This window comes from Chelonia mydas, chromosome 15 (genome assembly GCF_015237465.2).
Source record: "Chelonia mydas isolate rCheMyd1 chromosome 15, rCheMyd1.pri.v2, whole genome shotgun sequence".
Classification (NCBI taxonomy): Eukaryota; Metazoa; Chordata; order Testudines; family Cheloniidae; genus Chelonia; species Chelonia mydas.
This window is the reverse complement of record NC_057856.1, coordinates 27,734,612-27,753,835: the sequence shown is the minus strand read 5'-3', so window position 1 is coordinate 27,753,835 and position 19,224 is coordinate 27,734,612. Positions and strand designations below refer to the sequence as shown.

Below are 19,224 nucleotides of genomic sequence, written 5' to 3'. Positions count from 1 at the left end.
GTAACCTTGGTTTGTGACACTGTTAACCAGGAGTTTTCTTGGAAGGCCATTTCCTGATGCCACTGAAGCTGCAGTTAGCATAGGGCACTAAAAAATTCCAAAATTCATCTATCGCACTGGGATGTAGACAGATCAAAAACTCAAAGAAAAATAGAGGCAGAGTTTTATGAACAGACAAACATGCAAACTGTTGAATCTCTTAGGGCCAGATATTAATTATCTTACATTTCTGTAGTGCTTTTCTTCCCCTTAGGATTCCCCAAAGCACTTTGCAAACTTCACTCTGATACACAAAGTATACCCAGGGATCATTTCCCCTCCCACTGAATGGCAGCTTCCCCTGAGGTAGAACCCAGCAGCGGTTTTCTAGCCCAGAACATCACCACACTGCAGTTGAGGCCAGGAAGACATGAAGAATTCTGTCTCCAACTGAAAGTGCAGAGAAAATGGAGGGAGACCAAATAATTACCCTGACATTTGGCTAGTTAACATCAGAGTTAACAATCATCCTTTTGTGAAAAGAACCAGTGGGAGTTTTATAACCGTGAGTGGTCAGGGCCTTGGTTTGGCATCTCACTCAAAAGATAGCAACTCCAGCAGCACAGCATTCCCCTCGCACCACCTGGGGTCAATACTGTCTCAGAGGGAGGAGGGCCATCTACTGAATCATAAATATCAGTTCCTGCAGCAGCCTATGGTTTCCTCATCTAAGCACCGAACAAGCTCGATTCCACTGAGTTTGGTGAGCACTCTAAGTGGAACGGCTACAGGCAGATTTTGAAACTGGCCTCGACCATGGCGCCCATAAACTCCAGGGTGGTTGCAAACAAGCATCTGCTATGGAATGGAGCTTCTAACTACCTATTTGTGCCCGCACAGGTTGTGGGCACAGTCTTTGAGGGCACTTTGAAAACAGGACAGGTGGGAGGATCCTGCACAGATTCCAAAAGGTCCATGTCCATGTGCTGAAGCACACTTAAAGCTTGAGCTGAAGCCCGCTGAAGTCAGTGGGAGTTTTCCCACTGACTTCAGTGGGCTTTGGATCAGGATCTCTATGATTAAGCCCTGGTGGAGCTCTTCAGATTCATTCCAATTTCAAGGAAATACTGCTTTTCCTTGGAAATGCATCCTTATCATGGTTAACTGAATCCAGTAACAGAACTGCAGCTCTGAGTCCAGTACGGACACTGGCCCAATGGGCATGGTAAAACCTAAGGATTAGAAATTAACCACACCTGATGTGCAGGAAGCTGCATAGGGCAGGGTTATATCCGATGTAAAGAGAGATTTACGCTCTGGGTTCTCTCCTAGGCTCTAACAGCAACTTCCCAGGGGCTCCTAAATTGCATCGTTTATGGGTGGACCCAGCACATGTTCCGCTGCATGAAACGCAAAGCTTGCCGTGACATCGACACACAGACACCTCTCTTACGGTCCCAGAAGAAGTACTATGCCAGCACTACCACCAGCACCCAGGCAGCAGCTGTAGCTACATCCACAGTGTTGTGACAATTCTCTGCTCAGCAAGAAAGGAATGGGCAGCATGTTGCCCTGCAGCCCTAGCCCGGTCATGTCTATGAGACATCAGCCAGAGCTATTCTGCTGATTTTCTTGTTCTGAACTCTTTTGTCAGTAACACATGCAGAGTTAAGGCTGGAAAAGCCTGAGCACATCTAGCTGGAGATTAGCTGTTTTCACTGAAGATCATTATTTATTTTATAGTTTTTTATGAATTTATAATGCATTATTTTACCTTTGTAAGCCATTTAGTGCAGTCTTTTCCTTATGAAAACATCTCCAGGATTTGCTGGGAATTGTATATGAGAGATCCTTTACAGCTCCTTAAAGACCTTTCTCATAAGGGTAGATGACCAGGGGATGTTTTTCTTACCTCAGTGATTATCAGATAATTGTAATTACAATTGAACAATAAAGCCAAGATGACTATTTATAAATCATACTCTTCTACCTCCATGCAAAAACAAGTCCAACACTGGTAGCTAAAAGTCACACTTTCAGGTTAAAAATCACTGGTCAGTTTCATCCCTGTGCCCTGTAAACCCATTGAAGTTACATCGTGTTTTTATAAACTATATATCTTTGCTTTAAATTAACACAGAAATTACTCTGAAAACGGAATTTAATTTTCATCATTGATGTTGTTTGTTTACATTTTGTGCTTCACTCGGCTTTGAGAATGAACAAACTAAATTGTTTAATTTCTGCTCCAAAGACCAAATCATGCTCAGCTGACAGTACGTAAATGAGTATCCCCATTTAAGTCAATAGGGCTCTTCACATGAGTAAGGTGAGCAGGATTTGGTCCTTTTGTAATAGCGATATGTAGCACTTCTACAGAGCATCATGTCTTCAAAGCAGCTTACACATTAGCTAATTATCCCCAAAACACCCCATGAGCAGGGCTGCTGGAACAATTTGTATAGTGGGGGTGCTGGGAGCCATTGACCCAAACTGTAAACCCTGTATATGATGGAAATCACTTCAAGCCTGGGGGTGCTACTGCACCCCCCAGCACTCCTCGTTCCTGCACCTATGCCTGTGAGGTAAGTTCTATTATCTCCATTTTACAGATGGTGACCTGAGGACAAGTATGTTTAGGGGATGGGGATGTGGGATTGGGTAGAGACCCTCCCCTCCAGGGAAAACTAGCATGGACAATTGTGGCGGTGAGTATTGTGGCTGTGAGTGATTGGCTATCAAATGCCCAACTCCTACTGCATTAGACAAATGCCATGCTGGAACAGGAACAGACTATTGGCCACAGAAGTCTCAAGCCTCATTGGCTGGGGCAAGTGCCATCACTAGAAACCAAGGCCAAGAGGTTGGCTACAGACCACCTGGGAGATTCTGGACAAATGAGCAGACAGCATAGGGCTGGAAAGCAGGATTACATGCAGCTGGAGGGGATTTTGGATTTTGGAGAGAGAAATCAAGATCTGCCATGGCCATTACAGAGAGGGAGCAATGTAGACTGCGCAGCCTGGAGCCAACAGGACAGCTGAGACCAGTTGGCAGGACCCACCATTCTGAGTGTACAGCGGACCCCAGCTCCAGAGTGCCAGGCAGGTAGGACTGACTGAAGGGGGGCATGGATCAGCTCAAAACAGAGAGCAAGTGCTTATCTAGGAGGGCTGTATGATATATGCTGTACCAAGGGGAAAAGGACCTTGTGTAACCCCTGATGGAGATCCTTCCCTGGGGTTAACTCCTGGCACTATCTGAGCTAGATGCAATGATTGTTCTGTTGTTAAGTCGAGTACTTGGTCCAGAGGTCTAACAGTCCTCTAGGAAAAAGGGTTGGTACTTGTGCAGAGGTACATGGATGGGGACCCAGGACCACCTTCCCCAACTGTGGGAACTTCCCTTCTGACAGTACTATTGCTCCCATTTTATAGATGGTGAAACTGAGTCACAGAGACATTTAAGGGATTTGCATTAATATAAAGCTCCAGTGTTGAGGCTTAGAATGCTACAGGGGACATTTTAAAAAAATCCATTCAAATATTTTGTTTAGATTAGATATCTTAAATCGATTTATTCACAGAGCCTTTATATTAGTTCTGACAGCGTGCATGTAGAGGTGGGAACAAGCTTCATTAGTTATGGATCAGTCCTGCAGGGAGCACAGCCTTTGAACCAAAGGGAGAAAGAAATGTAAGACTAAGGTAAACAGGTCACAGTAGGAGTTTCACAGAAACCTTTCCACCAAAACGCTAGTTGAGTTGAGGCTACCTTCTGCCAAGGTGCTCACAACTAAGAGTAATGGGAGCAGATTATGGCACAAACAGAACATGTCCAGGGCTGCTACTGCTCCATAATAGCTGCTCTGTCTCTCATAAACCAAGATCAAACCTGTACTTTCAATCCTGATGACTTTATTAAGGAAAATGAGAGAGAAAGAACACATGTAAGCTCCATCACAAACTAAGTACTCTCAGCCTGGAGATGCAGGCTAGAGAGACTCAGCAAACAAACCTGCCACATCTCCTTACAATGACACAGCAGCAGATGCCATGGGAATGAAATCCGATTTCTCTGTTTTCATTAGCAGTGAGGTTAAGCAGATCTGGGTAGCTACAACGGGCAAACCTCCAAAATCACGCATGCCCCTGGCCTGTGTTGTCTCTTGCAGTTGTATCCCACGTCTTGTCTCACTAAGTTCTATAACAAATACACTGATGGTTCCTGGTGCCTGGTTCCTCTGATGACTGTAATGTGATCATTCATTATACAGCCCAGGGGTGCATATGGTGCTGTATAGACAGATAAATTAGCCCCTGCTTTCAGAAGCTCCTAATCTAGAAGCTAAATTCTTAGGTTCCCACTGAGATGGTGGGAATTCTATTCCATGGGAGTTTTTCCCAAGTAAGGACCTCAGGATTTGGCCCCTGGTTACCTAGGATGTAGATTCTCAGAAAACTATGAGCCAGGCTCAATTCTGTTTGCGGTATTCATCGCTGGAGTCAGGCCGGTTGTTAGTAGGACATGAACGACCGTCAGTGCCACTGCTGACAGGTCTTCACACTCCCCCAGATGCCATCATTGGCACAGTCTGTCCTTCTCAGCATCTGTGCTCGGGTCTGGAGCTGGACGTCAGACTCTGACTCACTTTCAACTGCAGGAGAAAAGCCATCATCAAACTGCACCATTTCCAGACCAAGAAACTCCAACCCTTCCTGCATGTAGTAATGCTAACCACTGGATTGCTGGCATTTGCCACGTTACCATCCTACTAAATGTTTACCAGTAGGTGCATTAAAATTGTGGATACAAACTATCAGGAATCAATAAATACACATATAAGGCTAACATTTCATCCCTAATTCATACTATCCCTTAAGAGGAAGAAAAGACTTTTGAGAACTGTAATTTTTTGTAGCAAATCCAAAGTTAACTATGACTTCACTGTTATCCATATGCTGGACTTCACAGCAACAGTGGGATATGTAGCTGGGTTCTCACGCTGTCCTATCACTGTTACCTTAGCACCTCTTTTTCCTACACATTCCACTTCCACAATCACAGGCCCCTTCTATTTGGGCTAAAGGAGAATCACCCTTCACTGTCAGCAGTATAGCACCAATGACACACAGGTGAGCAGTTCTGATTCTATCTAGCACAGGGCAGTGCAGCACAAACACACACACACACACGTTATGTCATTGCTGTGTTATTTATATAGCATCAGGAGTTTTTACACTCAGAACACTGTACAAACTAACAAATGTATCCTCATAACATCCTGAAAGGCAGGGAAGTCTAGTCTCCACTTTATAGATGTGGAAACCGAGGCACAGAGTAGCTAAGAGACGTGTCCAAGGCAATGTCACAAGTCAGTGTCAGGATTAGAGCACAGGTGCTCTTGGCTCCAGGTCTGTGCTCTATGCACTAGACCGCACCAGCTCCAATGGTTAGTCTAGGGGTGGAAGGTTTCTGACTTCTTTAGCTACGTGGTAGTTATCTGGCACTGGCAATTCCTAAAGATGCAAATAGACAGACAATGATTGGTTCCAAGCCAAATTTCCACAAATTATAACGGAGAAAACATGGTTTTAGTTAAAGCAAATGCCTGACTTGTCAGATCCAAACAACCCTGAGTCAACTTTCTTGGCTTTTTCACTATACCCAGAATCCACTGTTCTTTGGCAGTCACTCCAGCTACTATTCCTCCCCCAGAGGAAATTCCAGTGGGTCCATTAGAATCCTTCAGCTGGTTACTGTCAAAGGGCAAGTAGCCCTACAACCAAGACCTCAATCCAGCCACTGGGTGTACATTGGCAGGCCATTACACATGCACAGGTTATTCAGCTGCAGCCCTGGAGCCTTCGTTGCCAGCTGGAAAAAGCTGAAAAAAATTCCACTGCTCACCTAGTCTATTTGGTGAGAGCAGAGGCTTTGGAGCAACCTCCAAAATCAAAGCATTGCATTGTGGGACAGAGTTAGGCCCAGCTGAGTGGATGCAGTGGGAGCACTTGGATGACCATATTGCTGATGTACTAGTTCAACCTAGACTTCAGCTAAAGGCCTTGTCTTAGGTGTTATTCCCAACCATTATTGCTAATGCTTGTAAAACACCTGGGATGGGTATTGGATGAGGTTACAAGAAACTTTGAAGGGTGTTATCACATAGCACAAAGCCAGAGGCCAGCTAAAGGCTCCCCTTTGCTCGATTCTGGAGCACTGAAATACTGACAGACCTCTGTAGTATGGTCGGAAATTCAGGCTTCTAAGCTGGGAAGAAGAAGAAAAGTGTTTTGGCCTTTGCGTCTGAAACGCCAGCTGCAGTGGAATGTTTCAAACAGCATTTTTTTTTCTTCTTTCATGTCTGGTTGGAGGTGAACAGTCTACAACATGTGACTGAGGCTAAAGAGGCCTGAGACTATAGCCGCACGAGTCCCCTGTAGGGAAGGACATTAGGGTTTGCAGACTCTTTCACGTATCTACAGAAGTTTTATCAGTTGCTTTGTGTAAACAGAGACTGGTCTCCCTTAAAGAGATGGCAGCATCACCCATCCCAACCATCAGTGGCCCCCAGCGATGTCAGTCTTCCACTACCTCCTTTTCCAACACCTCCCCACCTTAAGATAATGAGTAGTGTGTGCTTGGAGAAATCCTCAGATGTACTGGAAAGGGACAATTTGGTGAATGGGGTGCTGGACGGCTGTCAGCAGCTACTATTCTGAGGCTTTGGGCGGGGGGCAGGAAGCTTGAAATAGGAGCTTGTGAAGGGGAGAAATGCAGGAGGGCCATAGGCTGTGTGGCCGAAAACAAGCATTTAAAAATCATGACTCAGCTCCCCACGTAGCAAGAGACGACTTTAAACAGCGAGAGACTTTTTTTTGTTTAAAAACAATGTTTTTTTCTGGTCTACGTTCTGACCTTTGAGCCTACAGGGTGAGGTTGGCTTCAAAATTCAACCTGAACTGCCAAAAACCACAAAAAGGGGTGAGCCCCTCCTCCCCCCTTACTGGCTGCTTGGAGGGGATTCCACTTGCCTCTCCTGTGCCCTGGGGTGAGGTAGGGCGGGAATGGCTGCCATTGAGCCCTCTCTAGCCTTTGCCCTGATAGATAACCCACCTCCCTCCTGACCCTCTCTAGGAAGCCTCCACGGCTTCTTCCTTCACTCACCTATATTTGCCCACGTGCACCCGCCCACACCAGTGTCCTTCCCTTGGGGTCACCGACCCTTTCTCCCCACCCCCGGCCCACCTGTTCTTCACAGTGCCCCTCTCTGCCTCCTCACAGAATATGGGGCTGCCCTCTTACCCATGGGGCTGAAGTTCTGCTGGCCTGAGGGAACAGTGGGGGACACGGACCGTACCCGTTTCTTTTAAGAGCTGCCTAAAGTCCTCCTCCACAGGCTGTAGGGAAATGGCAGCCATCTTAACCAAGGGCTGCTTGTGGCTTCTGTCTCACTAAGAACAAGGAGAGATGGCCATTTGGAAAGCTGACTTTCGCTGAAGGGGACGGTATTAGGTGCCAGCCTCCGCTGAAGGAAAAACCTGTGGGTTGTGAAGAAAAAACTGGCAAAAATTAGGAACCCTAGCCCTAAATATTAAGTTTTTAAAACTCCCAACTGGGTCTTGCCCCTTCTCTGCCAGCTTCTGTGTCAATTCACCAGTATCCTAAAAAAACACAATGGTGATGAACAGGGAAGCAAGGCTGCCAGATTCCAGTCAGACCCCAGTTACAAACCCTGGCACAGATAAGCTGTGAATTGCTTAGGGCCTGATTGGGGTTGGGGGGGATGATATATCGATTTAAATCCATCAGTTTTTTAATTTGATGACCGTTTTGCTATTTGATTCCAAGACCAAATTTATTTAAATAGTTAAAAAAACAGAACAAACTGCCAAAAGTATATGTGTGTATGCATAAAGTAAATTTACATGAGTCCTACAGAAACTAGTCATCTGGACCCATTGATTCTCCGGCTGGGTTCCCCAGGCATTTCCACAGCTGCTCTGAGAAACCCTAAACAATGGACTTGCCACTCTGCACTGGCTTTTTGAAGCTAACACTGCCTTATTTTTACATGCTCCTGGTAGGTGGATTTCTTTGCCTAATGCGTTCAGATGCTCTATGAATCAATTTTGACACAGGCTTTTTAAGTAAGAGAGCGATAACTGTAGTGACTATAGCAGCAGCAATGGTTATGCCCAAAATAGTCCCGACAAAACTAAAGAGTCCAATTTTGGAAAGTGGTGGGGGCCCACTGTCAATGCTTCCTCCAAAGCCAGCAAACTGACAGTTCGGAGGGGCCCAGCCATCATTACAATGGCAGTTCTCATTGCTGTTGCAAACCCCTCTACTGCTGCACTTCTTTAAAGAACAGCTGGATGTCAGCACCGTTGTCTCATTAATACATGTATGGTTAATACAAATCTTGTTTGTACCACACTTTGCGCCATCTTCTACTATACCCGTATCAGAGAGCTCCATCCCCAAGTGAAAGTCTGTCCCCCAGCACCACATGTTGTCCACTGGTGTTTGAATTATGGTCGTATGATCCTCCCGCCAAGGTATTCTTTTTACATTCACACACTGCACCCTTCCACACAAGATGTTTTCCAATGTACATTTCTTAAACTTTACATCACCCCCATCCCCTCCACAGTTGCCAAACCGATCCCCTTTTACGTTCACTTTTTGGAAGCAACTTTCTGGAGCCGCCTTGGCTGCTTTGCCAAAGAGGTGTTGACATTGTAAACTGTGAGTAGAGCAAAACCCATGAAAACAGTAGCCGTTGTCACTGCATAAAGTCCCGTCTTGCATATATACATTCTCTTGGCACCACGGAGACGTCCCATTGCAATACTCAGGCAGGTCACATTCATTTGTCTTCTCTCTGCATGTTCTTCCTTGTTGAAGAAACTGACATTTGTGACAGCACTGTCCCAAAGCACAGATCGCCCCTGGCTTCAACTGGCAAGTGTGATCACAGCAAGGGTCCTTTTTACATTGCTTTTTGGAGCCACAATCGCACTGTTCTCCTGGATCTACTATGAAGTTGCCACAATGCTGCACGTGAAATAGTTCCTCAATTTCTGGGATGTTGTTCAGACAGCGTCCTTTCCCGGACACTGTTAGATCAAAATAGTCTCTTGAACTGCAGTTACTGAATTGATGGACTTGTATATGATGCGCATTCATGATGCAGGTACTGTCATTGGCACATACACATTCTTTTCCGTCATGTTTCATGCCAACATTATGTCCCAACTCATGAGCAACAAGTACAGCAAACTCCCTTGAAGGACCATGCAAGAATCCTTCGACACCAGATGCACGATTCTTATCACAGACACTTCTCAAGTACGCTTTTCCAATGTTTGCTCCAAAGTTCATATACACAAACAGGTGTCCTACGTCATGTGGCGCCCGTGGATAAATGTGACGTTTTCTCCAAAGGTTAAAATTAGAAAGAACCTCACTTATATTGTGTGTAATTTTGATGGGGTTGCTTTCTGTCCAAATTTCTAGTCCAGTTAGTAGTACACGAAGACGAAGAGGATAAAAAAGCTCATCCACCATACTGACTACATCAACAACTTGCATCGAAACATTAGTTATATTTCTGCCTGAATATTCAAACCGCAGTTTGTCCACCACTATAAGAAGCTCCATATACTTAGTGTGTGTCCAGGGATGAAATTCTTCCGCTTTGGGAACCTGCCTCCTCTCTGTTTCAGAAGCTTGATATTTTATCTCGTTGGCGGTTAATCCACACATCACAGCCTTGGGTTCCATCTCCTCTGTTCGATAAATACGGTGCTGGAATGTAAAGGAAGTCTCTACAGGTTCAATGCCATAGTTTAAGCTCCCAATCTGGAGAAACCCTCTGAGTCCAGAGCAGGTGCTGAGGGCCACGTGAGACTCTGGGGTATCTTCCACGTACCCATGATAGTAGCAATCATCTGGAATACGGGGCTGATCAACTCTCAGTTGACCTCTAGCATCGTAAGTGAAGACTGGAAAATTTTTTACTAGGAATCCTTTCTTCTGCTTTAGGTGAACAATGTGGTTCTTTCCTTCTGCCTTGATGACATAGGACATCTCGTCCTTGGTGGCTTTGCCTTCCTTGGCTGCTAGCTTCCTTGGAACTATCACTTCATAGGAAGCAAACCGCGGAGGTAGATGAGGACTAGAGACTGTGCTGGGAAGAAGAGACCCCAGCAGCACCATGGAGGCGCCCAGTCTGAGGAGCAGCCCTTGTCCCAGCACTCCATCCCTGGCCATCAGACTCCTCCGCATTAACGCTGGATTAAACTGAATGCTCTCTGGATCTGATTTATGGTTGCTGCTACCCAAACTGCAGTAGAGAAGGGAAACCTTAGGGTGTTAACGCAGCAGTACTGCCCTTAATTCAATCACAGAGCAGCCCCTTCACCCAGTACAGCCCAGCATCTTAAAAACATACAGGTAATGCCCCTCTCTCCATTGCTAGCTGCTGCCCATACCCCTTACTAACTGCCTCCCTCCCTGACTCTGAACATTTTAATGACCAAGTTATGTTCCCCACACTCTCCTTACATATCACCAGCTAGATCTGCCTGAAGTATCAAAGCTGCCTGCTGCCTTTCACATATATTTTTATGGGCACCCTCCTCATGTCTCCTTTGTATTTTCAGGGGTGCTCTCTCTTTGTCTGGCAGGGCAATACTATGTCCAACAAAGCAGCAGGCCAGCCAGAGAGCCCATCCCGCTATATTATACAGCACAGAAACACTAACAAATCTCTCTAAGGTGAAAGCAAATTTAGGCTTCTAAACTGGGAAGAGGATAACACTTATAAAATGTTACTCCTGAAACTTCTGCTACAATGGAATGTCCCAGATGGTGTCTGTTTCTCCTCGTGCCTCTTTGAATGTGAACATTCTACGGCATGAAGCTCAGAATGCAGCCATGTGTTCCCCCATGCAGGGATAGGCATGAAGTGGAGACGTGGATCCCTGGGATTCTACTCTATATAAATTTTGAATGAACAAGGCAATGGAAAGATAAAGGGTGGTGAACAGTGCTTCAGTCATTGGGACCTAATATAGCAACAAGACACACCTTGGGTTATTAATGAATGATTTTTGGCGCACGGGCTAGCATAATGCCCTTTTCTGTACATCCTATTGCTGCTCAGTCATAGGCTGACATTTTATTTTTTAATTGTTTTTTGGAAAGTGGGTTGCATGCATTGAGCCTTCTGCTCTGAAAGGTATTCTCACAGTAGAGTGAGAAAATAAAGAAGAGGGTTGTAAGCTTCCTGCCCGCTACAATTTTACGTATATACAGCTTGCTTGTGTTTTTGTCATCTCTCTTCTTTCAAGTTACCAGGACTTTTTAGGCCTGTTCTTTCCTTCTTCCTCCAGCAACATGGATGCTGTGTCACAGCAATGCTTTATAGATCAAATAGCCACTCACTTTCTATTATGCTAAAGATTAAAAATAGTTTTACTGAACAGTTAGGTTATTTATAATGGAAAGTGGATTGGAGAGGCAGCAATGACCCAAAATTGCTGTCACTGTGTCTTCCCCATCTCCCTCCATCACCAGCTTGCCTATCTTCAGCACACAGGTCTCCCCTCCATTCCCTGTCAATTTTAGGAGTGCAGAGATTTCTTAAGCATTTTTGACTGATGAGGTCCTCCTTGGGTTGGTGTCACCGTGTAGCAACAAGGCCAATTAGAATGTGCCTTTGGACAGTCACTGTTTTCCTGTCTTCCTGCCATATTCTAACAGGGCTCTTAAGATATCTGATATCAAATGCAGACTGTAATACAGTGAAGTATGAGTTAACTAACTACCCAACAAGCAAGAAAAAACATCAGTCTCCTAGTAGAAGGTGTTCTTTACTGAAAGGTTGAACAAAATTCTACTGAAAATCTTGGGACAGTTCCCATTTGTGTAAAGTTCTTATAAAAGCAAAATCATTCCAGCTAGTGAACATAGTGAACTCAAAACCTTGCAATGCCTTCCTTTGCTTCAATTTCATTTTCTTTAATGCAGTGCCTTGTGAGAGTTTTCCCTTTACGCAACTCATTAAGGAAATAAGAATAACTACCATAGTTTCTGCTTCCAAGAATACCCTTACAGCATGGGGTCACCAAACGTAAAAGAAGACATCAGATTTAAAACATTTAAATGGAGTCCTAGCTACCACAGTAGAAACACATCAACTTTCTCTCCCCAACTCAAAAATTACAGCTACAGTAAGTTATCCAGTAGAACCTCACTCAGAGTTACAAACACCAGAGTTAAGAACTGACCAGTCAACCACACACCTCTTTTGGAGCCGGAAGTACGCAAACACGCAGCAGCAGAGAAAGGGAAAAAAAGCACCTACAGTACGGTACTGTGTGTAAATGTAAACTATGGGGAAAAAATAAAGGGAAAGCAGCATTTTTCTTCTGCATAGTAAAGTTTCAAAGCTGTAGTAAGTCAATGGTCAGTTGTTGATGTAAACTTTTGAAAGAAAAACCGTAGCTTTGTTCAGGGTTACAAACATTTCAGAGTTACCACCAACCTCCATGCCTGATGTGTCTGTAACTCTGAGGTTCTACTGTATACACTGACAGAATGGAGCTAAACTGTATTCTTATTTCAGAGTTGCAGCCGTGTTAGTCTGTATCCGCAAAAAGAACAGGAGGACTAGTGGCACCTTAGAGACTAACAAATTTATTTGAGCATAAGCTTTTGTGAGCTACAGCTCACTTCATTGGATGCATAGAATGGAACATATAGTAAGATATTTATACATACAGAGAACATGAAAAGGTAGAAGTACCCATACCAACTGTAAGAGGCTAATTAAGAGGAGCTATTATCAGCAGGGAGGAAAAAAAACTTTTGAAGTGATGATCAAGACGGCCTGTAGCCCATGAAAGTTTATGCTCAAATAAATTTGTTAGTCTCTAAGGTGCCACAAGTACTCCTGTTCTTTTTGTATTCTTATTGAGCGTATAATACTGCCATCTAGAGGGAGGCATCACAGTTACAAAAGAAGAGATGACAGGTTATCTTGCCCCACCCATAATCAGTGTGAGATTGTCACCTACTTTTATTTTCTGATGCTTTGTCTAGCCCAGTTTTGTAGTTTGCCCTTAAACACAGCACATTACAAATATGAATAAGTTAAGCCGCCCAGCACTCTTGTGAGGTACAAAGGACTGTGACTATTCCATTCTACTACAGGCAGGTAAAACTGAAGCAGAGAGAGCAGATGACTTATAGTGAGAGAGAGCCCAGTTGTCCTTGGTGTTGACCACAGGACTGTCCCTTTCTCCCTTTGGGCTACAAAGATTTAAATTCAGCCCTGATCCAAACAAAAAAGCCAGATATCTTTTTAAGTTTAGTAAAATCATTTTTTATGTACACTGATGAATAATATTTACAATCTAATACTGATCCAAAATAAACTAATATTACAAATACACTGAAAAGGAGAAATGAAAATATTCTTAATACACAGAAGATAAACATGTCATATGAAGGGTTCCAAGAGAGATTTCCAAAGGAAAAACACGTGGTAATGATATCAAAACTTTAATATCTTCCTCTTTCCAAGCCAACATATTCTCCTTCTAGACAAGTTCTTCTACTCTTTTCTTTTTTAAGTAGCCCCAAACAGTCAAATCACAAGATAAGCCAGATTTATATTTTAAAAAAAAATATAAAAGGTCAAATGATTTCAGGCAAAGATTTATTTTAGAGTTTTACTTAAAAACAAAAGAACCCCTCACATACTAGCTTCCTTCATCATTTGTTTTTTTTATAAAGAAAGATTCTTTTATGGGGTACCATCCATCAGACCCTTTCAATTCAAGATATTTAAAATATTACAGTCTGCTAAGGAGGACTGGTGGAGTTTATTACCAAACAAAAATATGCACAATCAAGACAAAATACCTGGCAGTTTCATCCACTGAAAAATAAAAATGTAGGGCAGAAAAAATAAAATTTACGTACACTAATGGATTTCATTTAAATAGTTTTATTTAATTTTGAATTCAAAAATTTAACTTAATTTTTAAAAAGTAAAATAAATCAGTTTTATCATTTTATAAAACCATTTGACCTTCAGTTTCAACTAGTGTCACCGTAATCTCTTCCTTCCTACACACATTTCAGATTAATCTCTTCTCAATTGGTATATGGACAATATAATCGAAGTAAACTTGCAAAAGGCAGTTTTTCCACCAGAGACTTGGAAATTTGACTTCTCCCCCTCCAAACCTGCACCGTTAAAATACTGAAACAGTTCTAAGTCAGGTCTGAATTTACCCATCTTGCAATTACTAATGGCATGAAGTCATCCTGTCATTTTAAATAAATTAAAACCGATAAATGGAGGAGGGACTCAGTCACAATGTTCAGTAACTAGTCAGCCAGTTATAGGTCTTCCTTGCCATTTTCTAGCCCTGGTTTGGATTTCTCCTAGAAGTAGTTGCCACAATATTCTCTAAGGTTTTCTACAAAATGGATATTTTGTATTGTGGAAACAGTTTGAAGCTATTTCTTACAGGGGATTACACAGTAGCAACACCAAAAGCCTATTTTGGCTTCACTTCCAAAGCAAAGCAATATGAAAATACCAGGTCACTGGTTAAGGCAGTAGTACCCAAAGTCTGGCCAGTGGAATTCTACAAGGCAAGCCTTGTCATGATCACCTTTAATACCAGAGGCAACCTGCATGAGAGAACAGGTACCTGCATGCTATACTCCATCTTGCTCACAAAGGAGAAATTGGCTGGACCACAAGAGAGCATGGCATTCTGGGACCACTATTTTTTGTTGCCTAGCATTCCATATTAAAGATGAGGATAACTACCATCTGGTCCATTTTATATGCGAGCTACATGTGGCCTTATGCTCCTGGGAAGATGCCAGTGGGGTGCTCAGTTGGGCAAAGTTTGGGCCTCCTGGCTTACAGGATAAAGCTTCAAAGTGGTCTGTGGGGAATTAGCTACACAATTCCTATTAAAATGACGTGACTGCCTTGTTTAATTCTCCATACACCACGCTTAAAAGTTGACAATTAAGATGTCCCAGGAAAAACGGATGTCGAGTGAAAGTTTAAAACAATCTCAAATATTTAAAGACTTTGTGGATGTTGACATGAGCGAGAGATTAGTGCAAAGGAAAGGTGTACAAGCCTGGAGCCTTGCAGCTGCTACTACAGAGAAGTGAAGAATGCTCATTTCTGCTAACGTATTGTACCTATGCCTTAATTTGAAGAGGTCATCTCTTTTATGGAGGAGGACAGTTAAAGTATCCAAATTCCATTGTCCTATGGACCACAGCCTTGGAAGTTATTCCCATCTCGTTTAGTTTTATGGGGCAGGACAGTTACTGATCAGAACTAGCCAGAGATCAAGTTCACTTTCCCAAAAAATTAGGTTTCCAGCAAGGAACCATTATTCATTGCCTGCTAGTTCACTACCTTTCTCATTAGTATGTATCCGTGCACAAGTATTCCATGTAGTGTTTAAGGGTACAATTCTTACTTAGGCAAAAATCTCCCATTGTAGTCAGGGAAGGTGCTAGCTAAGTAAGGACTGTGTCCTAAAATTACAATAATCAGGCAATTTAAAGTTTTAATAAGTGGGGGTACTACTGGAAGGGATTAAAACCGCCAACACACAGAAAATGTATGCATTGGAAAAGAATGCAAAGTGAAACATCTCCTTTATGTAGGAAAAACCAAGTTATTGTTTACAAAATCCTACAGAAAGGATCCGATGCAGCTTTGCCTGCCAAAGCAAACAGGTAAGAGGAAGTCTGATTTAGAAAAAGACAGAATGTGGCCCAACTGCTATACTGAGTACACTGGGAGATTTATGGCTCAAGTTGTTAAATGTAAACCCAAGAGTAATGAGCTATGAAATGTAACAAAGTTCAAGAGTAATTACTCCTAATAGCCCTGAATTGGCACTTCAGACGGCAGACCATAATTCTTCTATGGCTGCACAGGTAGAGTACCAAAATATCTCTATAAAAAGCCTTCAACGAGTCTCAAAAGAAAGGAAAGTATCAGAAGATAGAAAACTAGAAATATTTACAGATTTTTTTTTTTTTAAATTAAATTAAAAAAAAACAGCTTTTTTTTTTTAAGCCAAAGTTTGACTAGTCTAAGGATTTGCTCTTGGTGGCCTTCACAGTGTGCTGCAGAATAGGGACTCGAGTCGGGGGCAGCTCTAGGTCAATCCCTCCCCAGGCAGATGAAGTTCAAGAAAATCATAGAGCGGATGTGCTTGGACATAGATGGATCACTACTATCCATCTCGCACAGCGGCACCGTGATTATACACAGGATGATCCCTTCCAGCCAGGAGGACAAGCTTGATTCCGTGCTTCGCCAGGGTTATATATTCCAGAAGGAAAATGGTGGAGTGGTGGAAAAAAAACAAAACTCAGGCTCAACTAGTCATCTGGGGAAAAAGCAAACAAATCCACCCACATGTTGCTGCCTGAGAGAGGTATCACCATTAAAATAAAAACAATACACACAAGTTACTGAAGTTTTCCCCTACTGTTTTAAAATGAAGAAGAGGAGTCTGATGCTGAACAGCCGCTCAAGTCCTGGTGAAGCCAGGAGGAAGATGTGGAGCTGGAGAAGAGAGGTACAAAATTACCAATCAGAACTAAAGATTATAGCAAGAGTATGGACTTGAGTGCATGTCTCCTTAGCAATGCTAAGAGTGGCTCTTGGGTTATCTGGCAGAGGAGAAATAATTCTGCTGTCACTACAATGCTGCAGATTTAAGGTAAAAAGGGTGCCTATGAAGTTTTTTCCACAGCACTTGCTTCAAATATTTACTGAGCAAAATGCTAAGAAACTGTGGTTGTCTCATTCATGTACTTAGTCATTGCAGCTGTCTGTACAGCAGATGGAAGGCTGCTTCTGCATCTGGTTATTAAGAAAACAAACGGTCTTTAACAATATAAATTTGTCCCGTTCAAGGGACTCATGAATTAACAGTACATGAGTGATCATATATACCTTGAGGAACTGAGTTTTAAAAAAATATTACAGTACCAATGATTTTTGTATCTACAACTATACAGGATTTTCAAGCAGTGTGGAAATTTAATGAAATAATTATGATTTATAAATTTACATAAAAAATATTTTACAGTTAAAGAATAGCTCTCAAATGGTTAAAAAAAAAATAAAAAGAAGCTCTAGCTATTGTGAATCATGGGAGTTTGTCTGCTCTTCAATAACTTGTTTCACTATTTCTGCCAGCTTTAGCCGGTCCACCTTATCTGTGAATCCTCTGCCTGAAATTAAAGAAAAAGCAAGTCAGTTTCAGTGCAGTGCAGGCAGACAGTCATAACAGGCTGAATACAAACTGATGCTTTGATCCCGGACAGTAAAACTTAGGGTAACATTTTCAAAAGCCCCCAACTGACTCAGAGGCCTAACCCACATTCAAAAATCAATGGGACTTAAGTGCTTTTTGAAAATTTTACCTGAGCCTCAAACATAAAATTTAAACAGGTTTTAAAAAACCATTTAATTCATGCTCTGTGCTGGCAAAACTGACACCATTTGGGGCCATCTAAGCCTGAATGGATTTAAAACAGGTTCGTTAAAACGGTTTCAAAACATACCCTGCATGTAAGAGCAGTCTCTGTCTTAAGAGAAGGTGCCACTTACCATTCCAGCTGAAGCTCTGTAGAGTGTCTCGTAATAACTTACACTCCCTATTATATTTCCATGCTTCCTGCATCACTTCATTCAGTTTCTCATCTTCATTCTCTCCTATTTAAAAGAAAGACAAGATAAAACAGAGATTTGTCATATAAATTCTCAGGAAAGGAGGCCCCCTTCTTTTTCTCCTGCTTACTGGTTTTGGGAGCAGAGGCTTTGTTTAGAAAGCCAGTTTAACAGCACCACATGCCACTGTTAAAGCAAGGTGTTAACACTTTATTACACAGGTAATTTACAATCCACATGCCATTACAAAGAGCAATCCTATTCTTTTAATTGGAAAGTTTTGCAGTGATCTTGCCCACATCTCAATCCCTCTTTCTCCCAGGTCTCCATTGGGCTGTACCAAGAAGAATCCATATAACTGCTCTGAACAGCAACTCATTCCCCAGACTCTGTAGATCTGCCTTCTATCCTCTCCTGCCTCTTGACCAACAGGGTGGTGATTTCCTTCAAAAGGCTGCACAACTGACAATACAGACCTCCACCGATCCCCTACAGTGGCATGGGTGACTCCCAAGCACTGGAAGGCTCTTCTAGCTAGACATCCCATCACACATAAATCAGCAAAGGGTCACACCAAAGTTATGCATATGAATCAATCTTCTGCAGTGAAGTTTCCTGTATAAGGTGCCATAGAGATATACGTTCTAGGGCAAAAGGGCATTGATTCATGTGTGTGTTAGCTTTACCTTCAGGGCTGGTAAAAAGGGACAATTCCAAAGATGCTGGGCTTTCCTGCAAAGAAACTTTTGTCCTACAGCTATAAAACAAGCCCCTTTAGGACTCTGTGTCAGGCAAAGAGCCCCCTATCTCCTGAGACTGACTATAGCAATAGGAACGCTGGGCATACTCCTTCACTGCTGACACAGGGGCTAAACTGGCACCACACTAAACGTGCATTAGCTTTCTTAAAAGCGTTGACCTTTACCAGCCTGTGGTAGAATACACTGTGCAATGACATCTCTGAGTTTTTCCAGAGCCACATTGGAATCGTCGCTTCCATTCTCAGGATCGTGGATATAGACACCATCCTTCGGTTTAGTGCTGTAACAGATGGGAGTGAGAAGGAAACACTATGACTGTCTGAGCACAACACAGCCATGTAACCAAAAGCCAAATCTAAGATGAACATAACTGCTAATAACAGAAGTTTGAAAGAAGTCTGATCATATCCATTACTCAATACATAATTCTGAACCCATGTATATTTCTCTTATGGGATCTGGAAACCTGTAAAAGAAAGTAGATTTATCAAAAGTTCTGACAACACTCTGTAATATGATGGCACCTTAGATCAGAAGATTAAGACTTTTACTAATGTCAATCAAGTAACCTGCTCAATATTCCTAGAAGGTAGGTAAATATCCTAATTGTCAGATGAGTAAACTGCAGCAGAGCGAGATTAAGTGGTTTGCACAGTGAATCAGTGGCAGAACCTGGAACAAATCTTGAAGTCCTGATTCCCAAGCTGTCCTGCTCTAATCACTTTCTTA

General features: G+C 42.7%; 3 protein-coding genes across 19 annotated transcripts in view; 1 reads left to right on the top strand and 2 right to left on the bottom strand.

The window, feature by feature from the left end:
- The window catches only part of TMEM116 (transmembrane protein 116), a 36,354-nt gene extending 34,407 nt beyond the window's left edge, over positions 1-1,947 (top strand). For all 14 annotated transcript variants that reach the window (XM_043529492.1, XM_043529494.1, XM_037879150.2 and 11 more), the window contains one exon: positions 1,312-1,947. In XM_043529492.1, the coding sequence (XP_043385427.1) occupies positions 1,312-1,509 (198 nt within the window). In that variant the 3' untranslated portion in view covers positions 1,510-1,947. The remainder of the gene's footprint in view (positions 1-1,311) is intronic.
- Positions 1,948-5,012: 3,065 nt separating this feature from the next.
- On the bottom strand, positions 5,013-10,447 carry LOC102933875 (disintegrin and metalloproteinase domain-containing protein 9). The gene has a single exon (XM_007058378.4). It carries the CDS (start codon positions 10,273-10,275, stop codon positions 8,053-8,055), a length of 2,223 nt encoding a protein of 740 aa, XP_007058440.3. The 5' UTR covers positions 10,276-10,447; the 3' UTR covers positions 5,013-8,052.
- A 2,907-nt stretch (positions 10,448-13,354) lies between these two features.
- MAPKAPK5 (MAPK activated protein kinase 5) overlaps positions 13,355-19,224 on the bottom strand; it is a 30,436-nt gene continuing 24,566 nt past the window's right edge. For 2 of the 4 annotated variants that reach the window (XM_037878471.2, XM_037878473.1), the window contains 3 exons: positions 18,654-18,775; positions 17,675-17,779; positions 13,355-17,295 (listed from right to left, as the gene is read on the bottom strand). In XM_037878471.2, the coding sequence (XP_037734399.1) occupies positions 17,201-17,295; positions 17,675-17,779; positions 18,654-18,775 (322 nt within the window). In that variant the 3' untranslated portion in view covers positions 13,355-17,200. Of the gene's footprint in view, positions 17,296-17,448; positions 17,780-18,653; positions 18,776-19,224 lie in introns of those variants that run through there. The other 2 variants (XM_037878472.2, XM_043530030.1) reach the window with 2 other exon arrangements.